The sequence below is a fragment of the Lissotriton vulgaris genome, chromosome 6 (assembly GCF_964263255.1).
Source record: "Lissotriton vulgaris chromosome 6, aLisVul1.2, whole genome shotgun sequence".
Classification (NCBI taxonomy): Eukaryota; Metazoa; Chordata; class Amphibia; order Caudata; family Salamandridae; genus Lissotriton; species Lissotriton vulgaris.
Genome location: NC_141694.1, coordinates 1493380212 through 1493406518, shown reverse-complemented (window position 1 = coordinate 1493406518; position 26307 = coordinate 1493380212). Strand labels below are relative to the sequence as shown.

The following is a 26307-nucleotide window of genomic DNA, read 5'->3' as shown; positions in this document are numbered from 1 at the left end:
CTGGGCACCATGCGACTCCACCAATGCCGCCAAGGGGGTCATAATGATGTTAAAGAGGGTCGGGCTCAAGATAGAGCCCTGAGGGACCCCGACTCCCAGAGGCGGCATCACGGCGGAATCCGGTGGGGCCCAGATCGACTGCCGGCGGCCGGCAAGAAAAGAAGAAAACCAGTCGAACACCGTCCCCCGTATGCCTATCTCGAAAAGTCTGTCGAGAAGACCATGATGGGGAACGGTGTCGAACGCCGCCGACAGATCTAACATCACCAGCATGACTTTGCCCCCAGAGTCCAGAACCCCTTTAATGGTTTCCGAAACCTCCAGGAGCGCAGTCTCAGTACTGAGATGGGGACGAAAGCCCGATTGGGTGGCGTGCAGGATCTCATTAGATTCAAGAAAGTTGGAGAGCACGCCCTGGACGTGTTTTTCCAGAATCTTCGTGAGGGCCGGCAGCAGGGAGATTGGCCTATAATTAACCGGGGCCTTCGGATCTAAACCAGGCTTTTTAAGCAATGGAATCACCATCGCCTGCTTCCAGGCCTGCGGGACCACACCAAGCCTCAGCGAAAGATTTAAGAGCGGATTAGCCAACGGGTTGATCACCTCCGCAACTTTCGCCAGAAATTTTGCGGGGCAAGGGTCGAGGGGAGAACCCGATTTTAAGTTGCCCATGAGAGCCAGGGAGACCGGAGCAGAGATAGAAGGAAACACGCTCAACGTCGCCCCTGGCCCGACCTGTGGCGGTGTGGAGGTGTCAGGTTCAGTCTGGCCCGCAGACACTGGTGCCAAGAATGACTCCTGAATGCGTTGGATCTTACTCGTAAAAAAGTCCGCAAGGTCCGTGGCCCAGGTACCAGATGGTTTTTGGTCCGAGGTGTTAGACCAAGGTGAGGTGAATTCTCTCACAATGGAGAAAATCTCCTTGCAGGAGTTGGAAGCCGCATCAATTCTCCTGGCTAGGTAGGCTTTTTTTTCCATACGGATGTCCCGGTGATAGGCCTTAACCACCGTTTTGTAGGTCAACTTGGCACCAGAGTCATATTGTGCCCGCCAGGCTCTTTCGGCTACCTTGCACTGCTGCCGCGTAGCCGACAGTGCAGCGGTAAACCAAGGCGCAGAGACCCGTTTCGGTGTTGGGCGAGATGTTACTTCCGGGGCGAGATCGTTAAGCCTATCCAGTAGCCAGTCATGCATGGTCTGCAGATCCCTGTCTAGATCACCTGAGAGAGGGCATGGATGGGCTTCAGCTGCCTGAGCCAGCATCTCCGGGGTGACACGATGGAAAGCCCTATAGACACGACCCTGTTGATGTGCCGGGATAGGCACAGATTTAACTATGCCCTTGATCACAAATTTTGCAAGAAAGTGGTCCGACCATAAGACAGGGGTGATCTCTATCCCCTCGAGAGGGACAGACGAAAAGACCTGGTTGATTGTATCTAGTCTAGGACTGGTCACGCAAAGGCATGAGATTTAATTAACGTTGCTTCATTTGTTAAACCCAAAGCATTCTAGTGGCCTTTTGCGGAATATACGTTCGTGAATTAATCGAACACAACTAAGCCACAATTCACAAAACAATTGGGATACATTTATACATTACACAATACACTTTCCAAAAAACACTTTTAGCAATATTCTAGGCTGTACCCTACCAACTAATTATGACACCAGACCTACGTTATCCTGATTGTATCTAGTCTAGGACTGGTCACGCAAAGGCATGAGATTTAATTAACGTTTGCGGAATATACGTTTGTGAATTCATCGAACACAACTAAGCCACAATTCACAAAACAATTGGGATACATTTATACATTACAGAATACACTTTCCACTCGAGAAGGAAGCAGGCAGGAACAAGCAGGATCATAAAGAAACTGCAGTGAATGCAGTAAACTAAAAAGACAGAAAAGGTGACACCCCAAAAACGAAAGTTCGGCGTTCAGCCACCGCGTTGAAAATCTCAAAGTCCTGCGAGCCGCTCCCCGTAAAATCTCAAAACCTTACGATACAAGACATAGACATGTAGCTACAGCATCCAAGACCAAGAAAAATAATAAACAACAATCAAACAGTCAGTCAAGCGTCTGAACTTACCAGAACAGACTTACATGTGCAACTCAGGAAGGTACCCAACTAAAAGCCCTGAAGAAAAGCCAGATGAATGAGAAACGGGCTTGGAAACGCGTCGGCTTAGTTGTGTTCGATTAATTCACGAACGTATATTCCGCAAAAGGCCACTAGAATGCTTTGGGTTTAACAAATGAAGCAACGTTAATTAAATCTCATGCCTTTGCGTGACCAGTCCTAGACTAGATACAATCAGGATAACGTAGGTCTGGTGTCATAATTAGTTGGTAGGGTACAGCCTAGAATATTGCTAAAAGTGTTTTTTGGAAAGTGTATTGTGTAATGTATAAATGTATCCAAATTGTTTTGTGAATTGTGGCTTAGTTGTGTTCGATTAATTCACGAACGTATATTCCGCAAAAGGCCACTAGAATGCTTTGGGTTTAACAAATGAAGCAACGTTAATTAAATCTCATGCCTTTGCGTGACCAGTCCTAGACTAGATACAATCACGATAACGTAGGTCTGGTGTCATAATTAGTTGGTAGGGTACAGCCTAGAATATTGCTAAATGTGTTTTTTGGAAAGTGCATTGTGTAATGTATAAATGTATCCCAATTGTTTTGTGAATTGTAAAAAGTGTTTATAATATATGTGTAAATTTATGCTTTTGTACGGCAACGAATAAATCCTCAGACTGTTTGAGAAATCTACAAAGTGATGAAACTTGTACTGGATAAAAATATATACAACACCCAAGGATTAATACTTTTGGGTGACAATCTGCTCAAAATAAAAAAGTGGCAGAATTCAACAGTGACCGGGTTCCTTATTTGTTAAATATTGAGACGTTGTCCTACCCGGCCATAGTAAGGACACAACCCCTCTCTTTTTACAACTGACTTGGAGTAGGGCAGTTTCTGAGATTACATCTTAACCCCATGGCTGAGATAGGTACTCACAGACATTGGGGTTCTCTGTGTGTGGTCCGACTGGTATCAACTCAAAAGGGTGAACTCCATCTTCCTCACATGCTTCTGTAAACTGTCTCGAAACTGGGCTTGGCTCAGTGAGCGGTGTGCCAGAGAGGCATACCATCCCTTTCTCGACATTAAAGGGATTCTGTTCCCCGGAGAGATGCACCTGCATTTTCAAGTGTGCCCAGTGTCTTTCCCTCTAGTACCACAGCATTGTCTTGCTCTGAAAGGAAGACAGAAATTGCAAGTGTATTTTGCGTTACAGAGTGAGAATAATCTAAAGGGAGTTTGCTCCATCTGCAGACATTGTCCAAGGCCAAGTCCTCAGTATCTTAAAGGAGATCGGACCCGGTATGGTGTCTCTGGTCATGGAACCAATCACGTGGATTCTAGGTGTAGATAGCAAACATCATTGTTTTCTTTTGCCTAACATACTGAAGTAGGGCCTCAAGTCACTGTAAGCAAACAAGTCGGTGTAAGAACCATAGCTTATTGCGTTCAACAGTTTGAGGGTGGAATCGATGCTCATGCAAATTGTAGGCTAAAGGAAGAGTCACTCCACATCTTGTAACTTGAAGCTTCATTGAAGAAAAACTACTTGTAATATCCAACCAGACGGCAGGAGTATGCAAAGCACATGTATTTACAACCACACATGAAACAAGCATATAATTACCAATTACTTCCACAGTCCTACTGTTTATCATCTCATCCCCTAGTACCATTACCTTGGGTGACTGTGGTACTTATTGAAAGTCACCTCCACCAAGAAAAACATGACCACTTAAACACACACTGTGGTTTCTGTAGTCATTCCTGTGTTGTGCCACCTCTACTTCTGTGTTGGCTCCTTAGACCCACTACTTTTGTGTCTCTTATTATTCTTGGTATGTGCCATGTCTGCTTCTGGTTTGATACTGTGGGCCTATGGTTTAATTCTTGTGCTTCAACTCTTTACTATCTACTGCGGTGTCTCCGAATAACCTTGGGTTGCGCCAGCATTACTTCTGGGTGGGCCCCTCAGAAGCACTACAATGGTGTTTTATGGCCATCCTTGGGGTACACAGCTGCAGATGCATTGGAGAAAGCCCTGTGTCTTGAATCAACATGTTCTGTTGTCTGAAGATGTAAACTTGATAAGGTAATTATGGTAGATATGTGCAAATGCTGCTCTAACCCCACACTTGGCTTTGTGCTCCAGGACATGGTTGTCACCGCTACCAGCTTGCTACAACAAGGTCAAGACATATCCACAAATCTCTTGCATGACGCAAAAATTATCCCTACATATAAAATGACATCAAACACACAAAGCAAATTGAGTAACCTCTTCTTGACCATCCATAAAGTGCTTTATGCTTCACTAATACAATAAAATGGCTGCTTACGTCTGAAAGCTCACAGTTGCATATGTGGGTTAGACTAGCTCTAGACAGTTCAAATTTATGAACTGGCAAACGTTAAAAAGTAAAAAATAACTAGTGAGATTCCGATTTCAAAGGTTACCCTCAGAAAAGCAGGAAGGACTGGAAAATGAATGACTGAAAAAAGAAGATATCCTAGGAGGCGGTTATACTTTGAAGCCAAGCTAATTGAGCAGTAAATGCTGGAAATGGATACAATTCATAGCAGCTCCTTGAGATCACAAGGTTAAGCAACTTAACACATGCCCTAAACTTGTTACCTTGGCTTTTCTTGGGCCTCTATCTGACGAATAACATCCTCCATCCAAAGCATGAGATCACGCACCATACTGAAGAAACGGAATTTGTCCCCTGTGTCTACCAATGTAGCTCTCCGCCCCTCACAAGCATCCAATAATGCTTTCCAGGCCTCCAAAACCTCGTTCTCCCTCCTCTGAATGTCATCAGCCTTATCTCCAGCATAGGCAGCCTGAAGCCGTGCAGCATCCTCCTGCAGCTGCCTCACCTAAGGGGAGAAAAAAAAAAGAAGCGTGAGGAAATGTGGGCTTATTCTAATAATTTTCTATCCACGTGGATTTCAGTGTTCTCCAACATCCAATGAAAGGCACTTGCACATAAAGTGCTTTGCTCGCAATTAAGGTTTATGTGATGAAAAACATGCAGTTGTATAATAATTAACTCCTTTTCTGAAAGCTCATTCCAGACCATGTGTAGTATTCACACTCTGTTAGTTCACGTCGTTTCCACATCCATTTATTTTGATACATTCTCAAATGAAATGGACACAAGTCATAAGATACCCTCACAAGAATTCCAGAAGTTAAATGTGACATTTGAAGTTCCCGTGAATGAATACTGCATCCTAATTCTAAAGAAGTTAAACAAGCGTATAAACAGTATTTATTCTTTACATCCTAACACCTCAGACTATTTCAATTGTCTACAGCATGGCAGAACCTCACCTCAGGTCCTACTGCTTCTGATCTGAAGACTGTGACCTGCCAGCCTATCTTTAAACCAAATCAAATAGATACAATGAGAATATATAGCATGACAAGAGCTAGCACTAAATGGCCATTAATGATAAAGAGAGATGTAAGGTGGCGCCAATCTACTTCACCTATCCTGCAGCTTGGCAAACACAAGCTTTATCATTTAAGTTCATCTCAAGATACCAACACTTGGAATATGTGTGGGGGAAGACACATCTTTCAGCTTTTGATAAGCCAACAGAAGTTGCATCTTAAGCTCGCTTAGGGAGGTCTTGCCCACGAGAAACTGTCAGTAACTTTGGAGACTAACCTAAAATTCGAAATCACTTGGTGTATTCCAGTCCTAGACATACAATTTAAAAACAAAATAAGAATTCTCCAATACTGATCGCCAAAACCACCAACAAGGAAACACTCCGATGTCTGCCTAACTGCTTTTAACTCGTGAAGAACAAGATATTTTACTTTCAGTAACGCTCTTTATGGTAGAGACTTGATCTAATTGAAGAATTCTCACTTTTTTTGAGTATTCCTCATGCACCAGACTGGTTGTGGAAGATTTTTAGCAGTACCCATGCACGTCAGCAGGAAATGCCGATGGTTCCACATCAAGGTCATTCCGCGCTGATCATGAGTGCAGGCATGTATGGGCGCCAATGGTGAGCGCGGACATGAGTTTCTTTTGGACCCATCTGCACTTGGAGACGCAGAGCCAAAATCAAATCAACCATGACCTGTGTGCAGATGTCGAAGTTGGAAACTTATTAAATGAATGAGATGAGCCCAGCTCAGGGAACATGGGGGCGGGAGGGTCGGTGAGGAATAAGCGGTTATATAGATTCTCTACCAAAAACGGTGTCTTCCGGATGGCCTCACGTCTCCATGAATTATGCGGCACAGTCTCAATGATAATGAGGGCTATGATGCAGGAGATGAGATTACCCAGCCAATCAAGAAGATAACTGGTACAAAGACCTTCAGGACGCCAGCAGACTGGACACCTTCCCGGACACTGCACTAGTTTCTCTCCCGTGCCCTGCTACACAGGACAGCATCTCCTTATCCAATGCTATAGAAAGGCCGGTGGAGGTCCACAACCTTAAGCTTCCTATTCAGGAAGTCAAAAGCAACGTCTTAAATGAGGTACTTCAGCCTGGTGAAACAAGTCCTGAGCCTCTTCTTCTGTTCAATGAGGCTCTAACCAACACACTTATGGGGAGCTGGGCCAAACCCTCCTCAGGCCTACCTGTTAATTAACAGATTGCCAAGTGCTACTGTCCTGCTCCAGATTTTTCTTACGCAGCACCCTATGCCGAGAGCCTTGTGGTTCATGATTTGTCCAATAAGGTTAACCCATACTCATTTCCCACTACTCCTCCTGACAGCAAATCAAAGAGGATGGAAACTTTTGTTAAAAGAATATTTTCCTTGAGAACTTGGCCCTTCACTGTGTAAATGCCAGCTGCCTCCTGGGCCGGTGCTCTCACGCCTTGTGGGACTCAGTGCTGCAAGTATAACCCATAATTCCAAAAGAGGCAGGTGCTATCCGTTCTAAGGCAGGCCTTTATGTGGCTAATTTCACAATTTGTGGTGGGCTCAATACCACTTATTTGCTGGGAAGAGCTAGTGTGGCTCTACATGGGTGCAGCGTGGTCCACTGGGTTTTTTGGAGGTGTCCAGACTAGCCTAAAGACTTGCCATTTCCATGGCTCACGCCTTTACAGGGCCAAAGCAAACTCAGCCCTTAAAGTGCTTCAAAGATAGCAGGGCCACAAGGCACTCACTGGGCCTCTTTGCTCTCACCAGTCAGCTGCATCAACAATGTTGCCCCCTCTGTGGGTACGGTAGGGATTTCCAGCACTGCCAACTGGCTCAATTGATGCATCAATCACCCCACCCCTTTCCTGGTCATAGCCATGGTGCCCACAGGAGAGGGTAACAAGGCAGTGCACAGCCCAGTCTTCCGCCTCTCTAGCTGCCACACCCTCAAACCTCGTTAGCATGTCCTTGCTGGCACATGGACACCCTGTTGGAGGCAGGATCCAACATTTTCTGCCAGGGTGGCAGGTGAAAACTTCAGGCAAGTGGGTCCTCTAAATTGGTCCCCAGAGTTACACCTTACCATTTCTCGAACCACACCACACTTTACACTATCCTCAGAACGACTGACAGAGACTCATCTGTCTCTTTACCATCAGAATGTGCAGGTTATTTTGACCACATGAGCCATAGAGTGTCCTGGAGCCAGACGACGGTCATGGTTGTTGTTCCCGCTACTTCCTGGTGATGAAAAAAGTATGGAGGTTTTGCCCATTATTAGATCTTCGACCTCTCAATGCCTTTCTGCGAAGAGACAAGTTCAAGATGCCCACCCTGACCCAGGTCTTGCCTGACCTAGACCCTGGAAACTGGATGGTAGTGCTGGGCCTGTAGGATGATTATTTTCACATTCCCATTCTGTACGGCCACGTTACATGCGGTTCAGAGTAGGCTGCACACATTTTCAGCTTGCTCCATTCTACAGCACTTGGGTGTTCACCAAAATAATGGCAGTGCTTACAGCATCTTTGGAGGTCAGGGGTCCCAATCTTTCCTTACCGTGACGACTGGTAGTTGAAGGCAACCTCGCCTCAGGAAGTCATCACCCACGTGTAGATTATGGCGAACCTCCTGTTAACTACTCACACTTGACTCCTTCACATACACATTTAACTGAGCCATTTTGGACACAGTGTAGTTTCTCACCTACACCCCGGCAGCGCAGAGTCCAGTACTTTCCGGCTATAATCCAGATATCAGAACCTCTGTACTGGATCTCAGAGAGGACAGAGGCTGGTCGGACTGATGGCCTATGAAGGCTCTGCAGTGGGATCTGAAGTCTCAGTGGGCACAACACCAGGGAATCTTTCAGATATTGTCCAGATTTCAAAGTAGACTGCAAAATATCTGCAGTGGTGGCTGCAGAACCACGATTGGGTCAGCATCAAACCCCTCTCCCTCATCACCACAGAAGATGAACACCCATAGCTCAGACTGGTGACCGATGTATCACTTCTGGGTTGGGGTGGCGATCTGGCACAGGTGATGTTCAGAAGCATCTTGTTTCCAGCAGAGGCCCAACTCGATATCAGCCTTCTGGAGGGAAAGTCAACAGCTTGGCTTTGAAAGCTTTCCTGCCTTCCATCAAAGGGATACAAAAGGGGGTGGTGATGGACCGAGCATCTGAACCAATCAAACACTCGGACCCAGTCAACAGATCTGGGTTTAATCCATCACCTTTCTTTAGCCCACTCTGCCATCCCAGTTCAGACATGGCCATATGCAAATCAGTCTGACACTGTGCCTCATGGGAACAGTCCAGCCCGAACTGCCAAGCCATGCCTTCCCTGGACCGGAAACAAGCTTCCTAGGACCAGTTTCTGGCATTCCAACCGTCATCAGCCAGGCTTGTTTGAATCCAGTGGCAAAGTGAGCAAGGGACTCACGTCTGAGCATACCCTGCCAACTTATGGCGAACCGCTTTGTTCGCCATAAGTTGGCAGGGTATGCTCCGACGTGAGTCCCTTGCTCACTTTGCCACTGGATTCAAGCAAGCCTGGCTGAAGACGGCTGTAATGCCAGAAACTGGACCTAGGAAGCTTGTTTCCGGTCCAGGGAGGCATGGCTTGGCAGTTCGGGCTGGACTGTTCCCATGAGGCACAGGGTCAGACTGATTTGCATATGGCCATGTCTGAACTGGGGTGGCACAGTGGGCTAAAGAACGGTGATGGATTAAATCCAGATCTGGTGACTGGGTGCGAGTGTTTGATTGGTTCAGATGCTCCGTCCATCACCACCCCCTTTTGTACCGCTCCATCAAAGGGAAGCTGGTACACGTGCTCGAGGAAAACACTACCACTGTGTGGTACTTCAACAAGGAGGGCGGGGTAGGAGGCTCTTGTGCTTATTGGTTCTCTTGACGTGGCTAGACCGCCAAATAATTTTTCTGGGGACTCACAATCTGGTGGGTTTCTTGATCACCACAGAAGATGAACTAAGCCGCCAATGCCTTGAATAGCAGTTGCATACACAGGTGATGCAAGATTTCTTCAACAAATGTCGAGCACCCTGACTCGATCGTTTTGCCACTGCTGAGAAAAAGCAATGTAAGCCCTTTTGCACATTGGAGTTTCTACGGTGTCTCTTGCTCAGAGACGTGTTCTGCGTTGAGTGGAACTTGGGGCTTCTGAATGCCTTATCGCCGATACCTCTCCTGCACTGGGTTCTGAAGAAGATCAAGACCAACTGAGCCGAGTCATCCTAGCAGCCCGGGATTGGGCTAAGAGACTATGGTACTCCAAACCCTGGGGCATCAGCATCTATCCTCAGATAAGGCTGCCCCTTCAGGAGGATCTCCTATCGCAGCAGTAGGAAAGGACAAAATCCTTTCGAGGGATGAGAGGCAAATAACATTGGAAGGTTGATGGATTGCCCAACGTGAAAAGGAGTCATGATTCTTGGCAAGAGGGCCACCCTAGTCCTCACCATCAGTCTGTCTGGAAAAAGAGAGGGGTATGGCTGTTGCACCCGAAAGCCTGGAGCTTGTTTACGCAACAAGCTAAAGTGAGCGCAATGAAAAAACAGTCTTCAGTGTCAAGAGATGCAACATGCAGCTGTGCATCGGTTTGAAGAGAGCAAACATGCGAAAAGTCAGGACCTAATTAAGGTCCCACTATGGCGCCACAAACAGTTTTGGAGGGAACATGTGTTAAACCTTTAAGAAACTGAAATGAGGAAATGCCGAAAGGGCTAACAATTATCCTTTAATACTGCCCACCTTGTTGCCTCGCTGGGCCAAAGACGAAACAATCAACAAAATATTCGAAAGCTTGGCTTGCAGTGCATCTGTCCTTTGAGAGCCACACCAGTCAACATATTTATCTCTGCACCTGGCGTAAATAGACTTCACGGAAGGAAGCCTGGCAGCCGAGAATACATGAACAACTTTGAGTGGCAAGTCAAATGTCGTCAATGGTCCCCGTTCAGTCTCTACATACAAGTGTAGAGTGCGCAGGTTCAGGTGGAGCACCCTGCCCTGCTTCTACGACAGAGCATCCTCCTGAAGTTGAAGCCTGATAGAAGGTCAGAAGCACATGCCCAGGAGTTCCAGGTGCCACACTCTCCTGATCGAATCCAGTGTCACTAGGATGACTTGGGCCCAGTCGTATCTGATCTTCTTCAGAACTCTGGGGAGGAGAGGTAGAGGCAGGAAGGCATATATGAGTCCTGTGCCATGCCCTAGTTGAAATACATCTTTTATGGAGAATCTTTGTGGAAACTCCAAAGCTCATTAGTTTGGACAATACGTGTTCTCAGCGGAACCAAAAAGATCTAGCCAGGATTTTGCCATTGTCAGAAGACCTGTACCATCTCAGGATGTCACTACCATTCAGGATCTGCCATGTAGCACTGGTAAGGTCTTCCCCTTGGTGTTTAAAGATCCCATCAAGTGATTCACAATCAACGAGATGCCCTGGAGTTCCAACCACGTCCACAGACTCTGAGCCACCTAGCAAAGGACCCAGAACCACACTCCGCCCAGCATTTGATGGTGGGGTAGTCCATGAGAACTTGTACCAACCTCCTCTTGATAGACAGTTAACAAGGCATTCAGTGCCCAGTGATTGTCCTGCAGCTCCAACAGATTGATATGGATGCAGTGTTCTGCCGGAGACCAGAATCCTCCGATATCCACCTCACCCTGATGACTTTCACAATCGAGCAGTAAAGCATCAGACACCACCATCGGCTCTAGTTTAGTAGGGAAAACGGGTTGTCGCTGACCAGCCACCACTGCAGATCTTGTAAAGTCTACCCCAAAACCTGGATGACATGAAACAGGTTTCCTTGGTGCTGGACCCACAGAGACTTCAGATCCTACTTGCAGAGCCTACATATGCAACCTGGTGTACTGTACAAGCAGAATGCTTGAGACCAACTGGCCAAGAAGCCTTAGAGATCCTCTTACCAGGACCAAGAATGAAACATCGGAGTCATAGCAAGAATGTCCTGGACTCATTGAGACAGAGAAAAAGCCCTGAGCTTTGCCATGTCCCGAACAGCAACCCACCTACTTCTGAAGTTGGCACAAACTTCGCTAGCGCTTTCATGAACACCTGAGGAGCGCCGGTAAAGCCGAAGGGAAACTGAAAATGCTCTTGGGGACTTTTATTCACCAGTAACTTCTATGGAACTGCAGGACAGGCATATGCAAGTACACTTCCTGCAGGTCCAAGGCCACCATCCTGTCACCTCGACTCAGGGCAGATTAAACTTGGGCCGGTGTGAGCATTTTAGCATTTTGAATGCGTTATCCGACAGGAAGACATTCAGAGTTCAAAGATCTAAAATAGGACAAAAGGTCTCCATCCTTATTCAGCATGAGAAAACAGTGCGAGTAACAAACAGTATATATTTTGGGGGTCGGCACCCTCTTGACAACACCTAAGGACAGTAGAGCTCGCACATCTTGTATTTTGATGGATAGGTGTATCTCTGAAAGCCACTCTGAAGTGGGAGGAAGATCGGGTGGTTTGGAAAGAAATGGAAGGGCATAGCCCTCCTGGGCAATCTGGAAGACCCATTTGTCGGATGTGAAATGACTGCCACCCTGGGATGGAATGTTGGATCCTGCCTCCCACAAGGTGGCTGTGAGCTGCTGAGGGCAAACTAAAACAGCTTGAAAGAAGATGTTGCAGGAGAGGGGGACTCAGAAGATCTGTGCCCCTGGTGACCTGCACATACCCGGCCTGATCTCTGTCTCAGGCCGTAGAAGTGCAGAGGTGACTGCAGTGTGCGTGGGGGTGAAGGGGTCTGGCATTGCCTATGTGTTAAATCTCTGGAGTAACCTCGGAACAACCAAAATGTATAGGGCAACTGTCTGGCAGTGATCAAAAGTTTCAAGGAGCATGCTATGACCTGGCTTTCCTTAACACCGTAGCTGCTTTGGAACGTCCAGCTCCAGTGCTGAACGTTCCATTGCGCAGGTGCAGCTGGAACATCCAACGGCCGACGGCAGCACTCCCGAGGTAGTGGTGCCGTCGGCCGCTGGTATAGGCGCAGCACTTAAGAGGTTATAGCACCCTAGGACAGAATCACGCTTGTCTCACCAAAAAGGCAGGATCCATCAAAAGGTATATCCATAACTAATGTCTGCACATTCCCACTAACGCCTGTCAATAGAATCCATATGTAGCAACAGAGAACCACACTAATGCTGACTTCTAGCCCCAAACAATCAGTAGGATCCAAACCAGCCCCAATCAAGTATTTGGCTGTGTCCTGATCATCTTGAATGGTCTGAGCCAAGAAGGTCCTAAACTCTTCTGGCTTCACTGGCAAAATCTCACTGGCCATGTCCCAGAGAGTGTGCGTAAAACATCTTAGTAGGCATCTTTCAGTGTTTGACATCAAAGCAAGGCTGGCCAAAAAGAACAAACGTTTCCAGAATGCCACAATACTTTTAGACTCCCTCTTAGGGAAGGTTGTGGAAAATGAATTCTGATTCATCTTGCTGGTGGAAGCTTGATCACCAAACTTTCAGGAGGAATGAGAAAATCAGAGTGGCCAGGCACCGATCTGTGGCATCTGGCCACTTGATTGTTCACCAGTGGGCAAGAGCATGGTTTAGACCAAGTGCCATAAGAATATCAGTTAGGGCTTCGTTGAACATAAATAAGGGCTCCGAAGAATCAGGCAGTGTGACTTTCGAACTTCAGTAGGGACATTTGTTTTAACCTCAACAGAAGGAAGCTGTAGATCCAGGATCTCAGCAGCACCTATGATGATTACAGCAAACGAAGCACTCTCTTCCTTTGGCAGCCCAAGGGGTGAAATCACCCTTGGATCAGGGGGAAGTATACAAGGACACTGGCCTCTTGTAAATCCATAAATATACTGTCATCATTATAACGTAGGGATAAATCCTCCCCATCATCTTCTAGTGGTGACAAGTTCTGGTCAGAGTCAGAACTGAAAAGCTGGAGGAGCAACTGAGAACAGCTCAATGGCAAAGAGTGTTTTATCTGAATCGGAGTGCGTGGGAATTGGGTGTGCAAGAGTGAAGTTGGAGTACCATCTCATTCAGGGTCAAGACAGTTTCAGCTCAGAGTCAGGCACTGAAATCAGCAGAGTATCTCCCATCTGGTGCCAGCGACATCTGAACCAGCATGGATGAAGTGCAGGTCTTGGAGCCAGACAGAACTCGGCACTGGAGTCATTGCGGAACCAGAGCTAGGGCCCAGGGGTTCAGATAGCGCAGAGGACGGATCTGCCCAACTGGAGGCAACCTGATGAAAAAGGGAAAGGAGCTCTGAATCCACTTTCAAAGGTGTGGAAAGAAAGGAACCGATGTCAGCACGCTCAGGTGGAACGAAGCAGATGCAGAATCATCATCTAGCGGTCTGCTGAAGCACTGCTATGAAACCTTCAAGATCCAGTATGGGACCTGGGGAATATTTGAAAGGTGACGAATATATGGTTAGTAGTAGCCATCAGAGTAAAAGAAATACCCCATACTGGAACTTTAGCTGCCTGTGACAGACTTATGCTGACAATAAGCTTTCTGAAACATACTGGGTGCAAAATAATTCAACAGTTCATAAGAGCCTTACACGCCTGCTGTCTGGAACCCTAACCCTCTGCACCAAGGTCAAAAACCTACAATTAACCTTAACTCAAATTATTCACTGTCAAATCAGATTCACAGTCTGCACAAACCATAACTATATCTGCCTTCTCTAGTGCATCCTCCATTACATCCACTAGAAGGATATACGTTAGTAGCAGCAACTACTTTTACCTCCAAACCCAAGTATTAAAATTTGCATTACTACTGCCCTGCCAAAACACAAAAAATTGCCTCTCTCTGACGTGTTGCAGTAACCAGCAAGAGACTGAACGCCAGAAAGAAGTTCTCGAGCTTCATTTTCTGGACTTAAAAGTTATTTAATAATTTTCACATCAACCTCAAAGTCAGTTTTCATGGGATGAGCCAAAAAGAACTTTTGCAAACATATACAACTTTCCTTTTATGATGTTCCCTGCCCTCCTTGAAAAAACATACTCCAAATCCTCTGAGCACATTGTGAAAAGAGGTAGACAGCATCTGAACCATGGCATTAAAATGTAGTCCTTAAAAACGTTTTCAGGAGGCAAACCAACACCCCTGTAGAAACAGTGAAACCTCACATTTTCTGAAATATCCATGCACCCACTCCATCATGCTTGTAGTGCACTGAAGAAAATTAGTTCACAGAGGATTGTAATACAAATAAATCAGCTCACTCAGATGCTAAATATTTCCACAGCCATGTTTGCTTAAACTGCTTGTGCAGTATGCCAGTTCATCCAATGTCACATTGAGGACATTATGAAATACAATTTCTTACTACCGGGTGTTTGGGTGAGCCCAGGAACCTGAATTACAATTGAAAAGAGAAGATATTCCTGATAGCAAACGTCCTAGTGAGATATGTTGGTTCTTTATTAATGGGTTAACCTTCATGGGCATTAGTGATGTTTAATCTGAGTTGCAGGGAGGTGACAGAGCTGGGTGGCATGCTGATAGGCCCCTACTTTTCCCCCAGACAAAAGATAGTACTGCATCAGTGTTCCACGTGGTGAGAAAATGGTGAGAGAGCTTTTAAATTTAAGCAAAGGCCCCGCAGTAGGAGTGACAGAGGAGGTGGGAGTTCCTTCCTGTGTATGCTGAGGAATGACAGGCGCAGCACAGACTGTAGGAGCAACAGTCTTAGTCATGTGGGAACCTCCATCGTATGCCATATGTTGCTGATATTAAGAAGGAAGTTGTAATGGTGGAAACACTAGGAAAGTACAAACCGGGTATTGGTATTTTCTCCATTGTGGATTATCTGTATTTAGCAGTAGAGATTAGGCCACAAGGGGCATTTGATACTCACGGAATACATGGACCCCTCAGTGGTGAAAAGGGCATTCCGACTGCCCTCCAGGGCATTCAAGACATTGGCTTCCGCCGTCAGTGGTACAATTATGGTGGTGCTAAACCATCATGAATTGTGGTTATCACTCCTAAAGAGAGCATCATCCTTGAAACATAGCCTCCAATGTAACAACCTCCTCTCCATGAACATGACTGTGAAGATGCAGTACTGTTGATGTCAGCTGATGGCAGTCAAAAAGAAGAATCAATCCTTGAGATTCACAACTCCACTTTAGGTGGAAAAATAGCCATTTATCTTGAGATGACAGGATACATTATAAATAGTTGAGGGTGTCACATATCGGGTCTGTTAATGTATGGTGGGGGAATGCACATTACTTGTGAGGTTGCACTGTTTTTACATTACTAACTCGCCTTCTTTTGATGTATGCAACAAAAAACATTATTGAAACAAATTTTGGGTTCCTGCATCTTTCACCCACCTGTGAACCATCCATCGAGAAATCTCAAGAGAAGGTAAGCTTCAATGTAAGATTAAACTGCATGCAAGACACCTCATGCATTACCAGAAATTCCAATTGAGCAGAGGTTACTTTCCTGAAATGCTGTTTCACAAAAAACTGTATATTTTGTGGCTTCAACTCTGTTACAATGGAACAGTACCTTCAAGGAAGATCTGTAAAACCTCTTTCACTGTATGTATAGCTTTGGCAAAAAAACACCCTAGAAACACTTCAGCTTGAAAGGTACGGTTGTGCAAGAGTGTGTGAGCCAGGGATGGGCATGAAGTCTACCCACCAGCATGCAAGTTAAGACGGGAGGTGATCGGGGTCTATTGTTTTCAATTTTCTAGACCTAAGATGCTGAACTAGGAAATGTTGATTAACTACTGGTAGCAGAAGGCAGAATATGCATATCCATTATCTCAGTTGTCATTGCATACCTGGTTAGCCAAATATCCCAACTGTCCAGAAGACAATCAAGGACCGACTGATCTACGCTCTCTCTTGTTCAAATAAATGTTCTCTATTTGTGGAAAAATACGAAAGGGTTCAATGACACTGTTGGAGTATGATTCATTAGAAACAAAGAGAGGGCAGAGCGGAATGCTTTTTATCCAGGTCCAGCATACATGTCCGAAATACAGCTACACAAAAATTCGTATGCAGTTCCTACCAAGACAAGCAGGGTTAAATGTGTTTTATGCAAGTGCTCCATTATTGGTATGGAGTCATAAAACCGTGGAGAAGAGCCCTCTCCTTTCAGAAAAAGACCCTCACACACCCAGCCAGCTAGGTGTCTTGCTTCATCATCGGGTCTGCTTCTTATCGGGTCGGCGGTGCAATACCCGATCGGCACCCGTGATGGGGCCTCGTTGGCGGAGATCTTTTTTCCTTTATGCCGGTGGGTGAGGTGCGTGTGAGGGCCCTAGATCAGTGTATGTGAAAGTGTGGTGTGAGCAGGTGAATTAAAATAGGGGAGGTGGTCCACTCAAAACAATTTTTAATAACGTAGCCCATTCCCTAATTGAAAAATATAACATAAGATGCGTATCTTCACTCTAAGGATGTGGAGTTGACGCGCTTATGGAAAAAGGTCAACATGTTTCTGATGAAGCAAGACACCTAACTGGCTGGGTGGGTGAGGGTCTTTTTCCGAAAGGGGAGAACTTTTCCCCACGCTTTTATGACTCTATACCAATAATGGAGCACTTGTATAAAACACATTAAACCCTGCTTGTCTTGGTAGGACCTGCATACTAATTTTTCTGTAGGAATATTATTCATGCTAGGGACAAAAGGAAAGTGTATAAACTTCTAGAAAGTGCTTAATTGAGAGTTAATGGTGAAGACTTCTAATAACACAGTTGTGAATTATAATATTCATCAGGGGTAGGGAATCTAGTAAAAGAGGTTCAGAGTCCATTAGACCTATGATGAAAAGGCAAAACCAGCACTTTAAGTCACCAGAGACCTGGGCTCATCAATGGGAAAACCATCTAAGGGGCTTCATGCAAATTTAGATGACCTTTCTCAAACTGCCCCATTAGAGCTGGCTGGAAAATCAGATGCAGAGACCATTGATGTATCAACCCATTGACCAGTGCTCAAGGCCAGGCCAGTGCTGAGAAGCCAGTTATCTACAATCCAAAACAAATTACTGCATTCCTCTCACCATGACCCATAAAGGAGGTAAACAAACTCTGTCACTGTTTACCTACATGTTGCAACAGAAGGACCAGCATGATCTTCATATTCACTAAGGGAAAATACCACATTGGCTTCAAAAACCGGTTCTAGGCAACTAATTCCTTAAAACCAAGTACTTCTTCCTTAAACTAACAACCAAAGGTGAGACGACAGAGCCCATATTGATCCAAAAAGCTCCTCTCTGTGATAATTGTTTTCAGCCAGTCTGAGACCAAAACAACAATCCAAAGTTTGCCTTCGGATAAGCATTCTATTAGGATGATACTTCTAGCCTTCTTACTGACCTTTGTACCAATTTACATTGTAAGGGATTTGATCTCTTTATACAAGAGGCTGGCAAGAGGGACTCTGCATGCTCCCATTCATTGGATCTGAAACTCCAGCAGTAGTTTGGCTCCATAAAATCAGCACGCCGGCTGTCGACTATAGATAGGTTACACAATTTAATTTCCACATCAAGATCTGGACACCATTTATTAATACTTCAGTGGGTCCATCTACATCTGAGCTTCCATCCTGGCATCACTCCTTTACTGCACATGCAAGCTCAGAAGGCACTGAAAGAAGAGACATAGGACAACAGAAAAATCTTAAATAATTCAAACCTGCTTATGTGCACTCACCTGCGTGCCTAATGCCTGGATGTCATGCTCAAATGTTGTGTGCATCCGTTGTAGTGTTTCCACTGTATTTTGGTCTCTGCCAAGCTCTTCTGGAAGTTTCTTGTGTTTATCCTGAATGCGTCCAAAGATTTCCTTTGCATCATGGTAAAATTTGTGAAGTTCATAAGAGGCAGCGAGAATTTGTGTTCTTGTATCAATTAGCTCAAGGAGGTCTGCCCAGGCCTCATTCAGACCGTCCTTCCATTCGGCGATCGTGGCTGCATCAGAATGTCCAGAATTGATTAGTTCATCTGCCATGTGGTTGACTGTATCCACCCGCTCCTGACCAATGTTTCCAGTGTCACGGGCAAATTCACGGAATCTCTCCTGCAACATCTGAAATAAAAACAAAATATGACCTTTAGAAAACACTTGCATCCGTTTTTACAACAGTACGACCTTTAAGTAAAGCATCTTTTTTACTATTAAAATAAAACAAGCCTTCACATAAAGTTACACGAAATAAGGCAATATTTTATTTAATGGACCTTTTAACTGTTATTTCTCTTTGGCTAGGTTTCCTACCTTTACATTCTTTGCTAAAGCTCTATTCCCCTTATCTAATTTGGCTTACATTATTTACCCAGTAGTGGTTACTACACACAAACCTTATCAGTGTGGACGCAAATATAAATGGATGAACGTCTGACCAAAACTTACCGTAACTGCATCTCCTCAAGCTTAGTTACTAACCTGCACTGAATTCTCAGCCTCCATAAAAGTAATTCAACCTCAAAGAGCTTCCACAGATATGTATGAAAATCCAACTTCTATACTTTAAAATACGTATTTTTGTGAAATGAGAACATCTAGCTGCACAGCCTTGCATGCTCGCAATAATCCATAAGAAAACTGTGACAAACACAATGAAATCTAACTCTTTCCATATAGGCCACACCATGCCCAAGAATCTTCCATTCATACATGTGAGCTCGGGCAGGACAATGACACTAATGGTCCACAATAGTAGCTGCTGTACCCTGAACAAATAATAATGACAACAGTTGTAGTTCTCTGCTCTTCTACTTGTATGTTCACAACTATTTATTTTGGGCAGTGTACACTTGCTGAATAAGTCAACACTAATGTCTTTTTTACTTTGAAGTGCTGTAAGCAAAGATTAACTCAATACACTGTCTATTTAGTTAAGTATTTCACAGGTCACCATTATCTTTATAAAACTGTAAGTTGCAGCCACACTTGATTGTTTTCTATATTGCTTGTAGTTTCATTAGCCATACAGCAAATAATGAGATTACCGCTAGGCCAGCGTTGTGCCGGCTGCTGTTTTGCAGAGTCTGCATGCTTCGGCTCACTGGGTAAGCCTGAAGCCAATGCAGCCACAGAGCAGCGCCTGCACTGTAGGGCGCGCACTGTTGGCATGCACCATGTCACGCATGGCACACAGTGCACACATGCCAGTGCAGGCATGGGGTGCACAACATGTGCACCCAGCCACGTTTCACGATGGGCTACAATGCCCAGGGACCCTGTTTGGGGAGAGCTCTTTGCCTTTCCGCTAGATTTTTCATGGCTTGCGAAAGGGCAATACGTAATATAGTCGGCGGCGCCAGCATTTGCACTGCCTCCATTCGTCCCACCTTTACACACAGCGGGATCCAGGATCCTGGCAATGCCAGTGGCATTGTAGCGGGCTGCTTGCGGTTCGACCACAGCACTCGTAATATGGTAATCGGACCGCTGAGGACGCAACCACAGGTTCGGTGATCTCTGGACCACCCACCTTGTAATGAGGCCCTTAGTGAGAGTGTGATGCTTAGTAGTAGTATTGGTACAGCCGTTGGCAGTGCTGGCAAGAGCAATATTGGTGGTAACTGCAGTGGCCTCCTGACGAGGGCCCGGGCGCTTAATTATTTACAATTTAAACACTGCTTATGTGTTAGGAAGAACTTTTAACCCAAATCTATAGTCAGTCACTGGAAGAACCTCCCACACTACCACTTCTGAATGCATTAATATCACCATAAGACAAATATTGTATTTATAAAGTGCAATGTCTACTGAGACTATTATAGATTATTCTTTAATTGTGCTTGTAAAATGTTGGGTTCAGTTCACTTTAAAAACAACAAAGGAATTTGACATTTTGTCTGTAATCTGTGGAGTGCCTTTTTCCTGAGATGCTACAATGTAACATAGGGTTTTCCAACCTTTTCTGTAGTGAGAGCTACTTCTGAAAATCAATGTGAGCTACTGAAGGCTAAGCCACTCGTGCAATGTTACCAGACACCCCCATGCCCAGTTTAATTGATTAAGCCTAATGCCCATAGAACCAAAGACTATGGTTTGAATAAAATACTTTGACTAAGGGAACTCTGACAGGGCTGCCATTTGTGTCAGTGAGAGTGTGGGCTTTGGGGATTTATGGACATGTGTGCATATGAATGATATATACGTGTATGGGTGGATGAGTCTGTAATATGTACTTGTGGCACAGGACATATGTTTCACCATATGTGGCACTGTTAAATCTATAACACAAACATACAACAATTTTTTTATGGGAGAAATGTTCCGTGCAGAAAAATGTTCAGCAAAAATGTTCATAATGTGGAAAAATGTTCTGCACTATAAATTTCTCAAAAATTAAAGTTATAAATATGACACTATGTCTACTAGCCACTGGGAGCCAGATGCCTGCTGTGTTTAAATGCCCTTAAGACATGGTGCTATATTTACAACAGAAAAATACAGTGATTTGTTTAAATAGGAGGAATTTAGAGGTAAGAAACATGCTTCATAAAATATTAAGATGTAATCGCCTTAATTGAAAGGGGAGAAAAACATTAACTCAATGTTTCATAGAAAGATTGTTCTTCACTTTAAATTTCACCCATTTGAAAAAAATGACAGTAAATTTCAGTTATAAAATGCGTCTACTGACCACTGGGGGCAAGAGGCCTGTTGTTTGTAATTCAACACTTTGAAAAGTGATAAAATTAAAATGAAGAGTTAACTTCATTATTAAGTTAACTCTTCACCCATTTAAAAGTATTCAGAAAGATATTTTGTTCTCATGCTCCAATATTTAGTTAAAAAAGACTTTTATTTAAGATTGAAATACCTCAGTTCTTCTCCCCTGTGTCCTAGGTCATAAATCTGACTGCAGCACTGCTCATTATCAAACTTTGCTCTCTGCAACCCGAAGATAATAATGGAAAATAAACAGACTTCCCTGAACTTTAAAAGGAAAATGTGACTCTGTGCGGATTGAAAAATGAACTCAAGGCTGTGAGCTACTCTGAAGGTGTCTATGAACTACCGGTAGCTCGCAATCAATTGATTGGAGACACCTGCTGTAACGTCTCAATAAGTGCAGCTATTTCAGCATCACAGAGTAAATGAGGATGGTGATGGAATACAGGCTTCCTGTAGCTCAACAAACGTCTAAGAGCAGCATTGTGGAACCTACCATACACATGTTAAAGGAAGCCAATGAATTAAGCACTTTTGATTGCATGGCAAAACCACTCACCGTCACATGTTCATAGTCCTGTCCCAGCTCATGCGATCCAGCCACCACCTCCCTCTCGGCTATCCACTGCTCCAGGTCATCCACCTCACGGTTCAGCTGGAAGAGTCGCTGCCGCTCATCCAGTTTGCCTCTTCGCTCCTCTGACAAATCCTTCAGACCAGCATAGAGCTTATCAACCTGGGACTGTCGCATGCTAATGCGCTCACTAAAAATAAATAGAAATGGGACCAGTAAGATTCTTTCATGAACCGAAAAGATGAAAAAAATAAAGTAAAAGTTTTCTTAGCAAGAATTACCACAATAAAGGCTTTGGAACATTTTTCCTAGTGAAAGGGTTAGCACCAAAAAAACTGAACCCATTGTTTTGTTGCTAAAGGAAATGGATTCCTATTAGTTTAAAATAAGCAAGAACTGTTAAGGGTCTGTGTAAAACGTCAATGCACAGGCACAGAATTTAATAAATAATAAATGTTTGTCCACCCTGCAGGATCTTCTGGCCACTTTGGCGGTAAATAATTCCTCGCTGCTCCTGCTCGGTGACTTCAATTATTGGCCGGGTGATCCGAGGGAAGACTCCTCTTCCAAAGATTTCTCTGCCACACCTCAGTGCTTCAATTTCCTACCTCATGTTTTGGCCCCTACCCACATTCATGGTCACATTTTAGACCAAATTTGGTCCTTACGCTGTCAACTCTCGCCCACTTCTATTTTACCTTGTGTTTGGTCGGACCACTCCATGATCTCCTTTTCTATTCATCTAGGTCATGTTGAGAAAGCTCCCCTGCCTAAAAACATCTTGGCCCGAAGCTGGAACAAGACTGATCTTAATAACCTTTCATCTTTATTGTCTTCATCCCCTCCTACCCTGACCCACCTATCTCTGGAAAGTCAGGCGCACGTCATTAACACCTGGCTTTCTTCTGCTTGCGACCAGGTCGCTCCTCTCAAAAAAATTAAATCGGCTCGCCCCCATGACGCTCACAAGTGGTTTTCGAGTGACCTTAAATTCCTAAAATTAGAGCTCAGGCGCTCGGAGCGTCATTGGCGTCGCAACTACTGCCCTACCCTCCGTCTCAAATATAAAGCCCTCCTTAATACCTACAAAAAAGCCATTTTAGCGGCCAAATCCAAATACTTTAATGAGCGCGTGGCCCTGTCAGCCAACAAGTCCCGTGAGATTTTCTCACTTGTTCACAGTCTTGCTACCTCCCATCGTGCCTGTCTCTCCCCTGCTCCTTCTCAATCCCTCTGTCATTCTTTGAACGATTATTTTATTAATAAAATTATCACCATTAAAGCTAATATTCCCATTGTGTCCCCTCCTGCTCTGCCTGATCATTCTCACCTATCTTCTTCTGTTTTAGATCATTTTGAACCCATCTCTCCTGAGCTTTTCCTTGACCTGCTTGTCAAGGTCAAGTCCGGTTCTCCTGTAGATTGTGCCCCTGCACGGATCCTTAGAACTCTTTACACTAGCTGTCCGGCCCCCCCCCCCCTCACTTTTCTTAACACTTCTTTGGTCTCGGGCTGTGTTCCCCCCTCCTTTAAATCTGCTATTGTTTTTCCTATTTTGAAAAAGGCTGGCCTTGATCCCTCCCTTCCATCTAACTTCAGGCCGATTTCCCTTCTCCCCTACCTAGGGAAGATTCTTGAAAGCTACGTAACATCCTGCCTTTCCGCCTACATTGAGGAGAATCATCTTCTGGCCTCCCACCAGGCGGGTTTTCGTCCTGGCCACTCCACTGAGGGAGTGGTCCTCGCGGTCCTCGATGAACTTAAGGGCAAGGCCGACAGCAACCTCCCCCAGGCCTTGGTCCTTTTGGACTTGTCCGCTGCGTTTGATACTGTCGATCATGCCATCCTTCTCGACCGTGTCAGCGCAGCGGGCATCCAAGGCACCGCCTTCTCCAGGATCGCGTCCTTCCTCCAAGGCAGGTCACAGGCAGTCCACCTTTCTGACTTTTCTGCTCCCCCACTCCCGGTCACCTGTGGGGTCCCTCAAGGTTCTTCCCTTTCCCCTCTCCTCTTCAATCTTTACATCTGTCCCCTCATCTCCTCTCTTCTCGAGCTGGGGGTCTCTGTGTATAATTACGCTGATGACCTCCAGCTCGTCTTTGATCTTTCTTCCCCAGCTGACTCTCTTCCTAAGTTCTGTTCTACTCTTCTTTTCATTTCCCAGTGGATGAGCTTCTATCATTTGAAGCTCAATCCCGATAAAACAGAGCTTGTCCTTACCGGTGGTTCATCCAATCCCTGGTCCTCTGCTCATTGGCCCCTTTCCTTTGGTCCCCCCCCTCTCCTGTCCCCTCAGTCCGGACTTTGGGCATCAAGATCAGTAATGATCTATCCATCCACGCCCAAATCAGTTCTGTTGTGTCTTCTTGTTTTTCTTCCCTCCGCCTCATTCGCAAGATTTCCCGTTTTTTTTCTGTTGATGCCCTCAAAACCATCATCACGGCCCTTATTACATCCCGCCTGGATTATGGCAACGGCCTGTACGTAGGCATCCCTGCCTACGAAACTCGCCGTCTTCAGGCCATCCAAAACCAGGCGGCCCGTCTTATCCTTTGTCTTCCCAAATTCTCCCACATCACCCCAGCCCTCAAATCCCTTCATTGGCTCCCGGTTCTTTTCAGGTCCCGGTTTAAATTAGCATGCCTTGCTTTCCGAGCGCACGCTCGTTCTGCCCCGCTTTTCATTAACTCTCTCATCTCCACCCATGCTCCCAGCCGCTCTCTCCGTTCTTCTTCTCTTTCTCTTCTTCATGTCCCCCGCTTCCGCAAAACCCGAACCGGGGGCACCCGATTCTCTGTCCTGGCCCCCCAGATCTGGAACATTCTCCCTCTCTCCATCCGTTCTATCCCTATTTTTTCCCACTTCCGCAAAGCCCTTAAAACTTTTCTTTTTCTTCAGGCTTTCCCCGACTAACCTCTCATGGGACCCTCTGTAGAATCTGTTGTGTTCCTCAGCGCCAGGAAGCCGCTTGGCCGCAGTGCGCTTTAGAAATTCCTTTTTCATTTCATTTCATTTCATTTAGCCAAAGACTATAACTGCTACTCAAAGCTAAAATGTTGTAACTAAACATTTAAACAAAGTTAAACAAAACTTTAAAAAAAAATAAAGGTATCATATGAAAAGCCAAGGAGTGCCTGTCCTTGGATTTCAAGACAAGACACTGAACTTTATATTCAAATTAAAAATAAATGTTAAGATTTACTAGGTCTGGTACAGCACAATCATCATGCCAACATTTAAAAAACAGATTTTCAAATAATGCCTTTCTGGCTCCAAATATCCAGATCGCCCAAAGGAAACAAAATGTAAAATATAGGTTTAGAAAAACAAACCCAAAGCCGTTAAAGTACGTTAAATAAACAAGGATTTATCAAAGCAAACCTAGTGAACGTCCAGAGTGTCTCAGTTCCTTATTAGTGTATATCCTGATCTTTGTCTTCATATTAATTAACTGCTGTGGGGGAGAAAGACCTTAAATCTCTATTCTAGAATCAGATAACTAGAGCAGGACCTAGTTAAAAAGCAGTAGGTCTTGTTATAAGGGAGGCAAACAATCTGACGTGATACAAATGTGATGTGTCATCACATCAAATTTAGATCAGCCACATGGCTGAAGCTGCCTTCATTTATGCCATGTATACACTGTGGTCCACAGTACAAATGAAACATTTTAAAAAACTTGAGACTAGAAAATAATGACTCCCAACAGAATGAACTGTTTGACAGATGGAGCGTTTTAATGGTACTTTGTAGTGTTAGAGATATGGTACATATTACTTTTTTTTATTACCTTTCTATTCATAACAAGAAAGTATAAATATCATAATGTCTTTAAAAACAAATTGATGCCCAGAGAAGTGGTGCCACTGCCTTCTCTTTCCTCTACTTCCTTGCACTAAAACCTGCTGATTGTGCATCCTCTTATCAGCCGTAACTGCTATTCAAGGACCTAACCTCACATTTTGCAAAGGGCACGGCAAGCAGCTGGGCTATCAAACCCATGACTTCCCTTCAGAGTTCCATGCTAAGCAGATTTTTTAAGCTGCAGTCAGATGAAAGTGCCCACACCTCGCCCTCCCGATGCCATAAAGGAGTTTCATCTCCAACCTTTCTAGCTCGTGAGTGGAAGCTACTGTTCCTGTTAGATGCTTGCAGAAAAGGAGATGTAGGGCTGTTTTAGTAGGTGTTAGGAAAAAAGAGCAGGATTCCTGCTTCTTCGTCACTAAGTTGAGTGATACACCTGCTACCAGCACTGCCTACGATTTCTAAAACAAACCGTAAAGCCCTTAAATTATTAATCTGTGAACAAAAAACAATAGCTTGACAATGCATTTGGAAAATATGAACCTCTCTGGATGGCTATCTGCCACCAAAGCTCTACTGGTCTTCGAGAGCTGATGTACGGTCTCTGCATAATCTTCGACTGCCTGTTCCAAAATCTGATGCTTCTTCAACATAGACACTGCACTCTGTTCATCCTGAAAGAATTGAAGAGAA

At 44.9% G+C, this 26307-nt stretch overlaps 1 protein-coding gene across 2 annotated transcripts in view; it reads right to left on the bottom strand.

Annotated features, from left to right (window-relative positions):
* SPTBN1 (spectrin beta, non-erythrocytic 1) overlaps positions 1-26307 on the bottom strand; it is a 459103-nt gene that overhangs the window by 63933 nt on the left and 368863 nt on the right. For both annotated transcript variants that reach the window (XM_086927648.1, XM_086927649.1), the window contains 4 exons: positions 26158-26288; positions 21796-22000; positions 18261-18635; positions 4735-4979 (listed from right to left, as the gene is read on the bottom strand). In XM_086927648.1, the coding sequence (XP_086783774.1) occupies positions 4735-4979; positions 18261-18635; positions 21796-22000; positions 26158-26288 (956 nt within the window). The remainder of the gene's footprint in view (positions 1-4734; positions 4980-18260; positions 18636-21795; positions 22001-26157; positions 26289-26307) is intronic.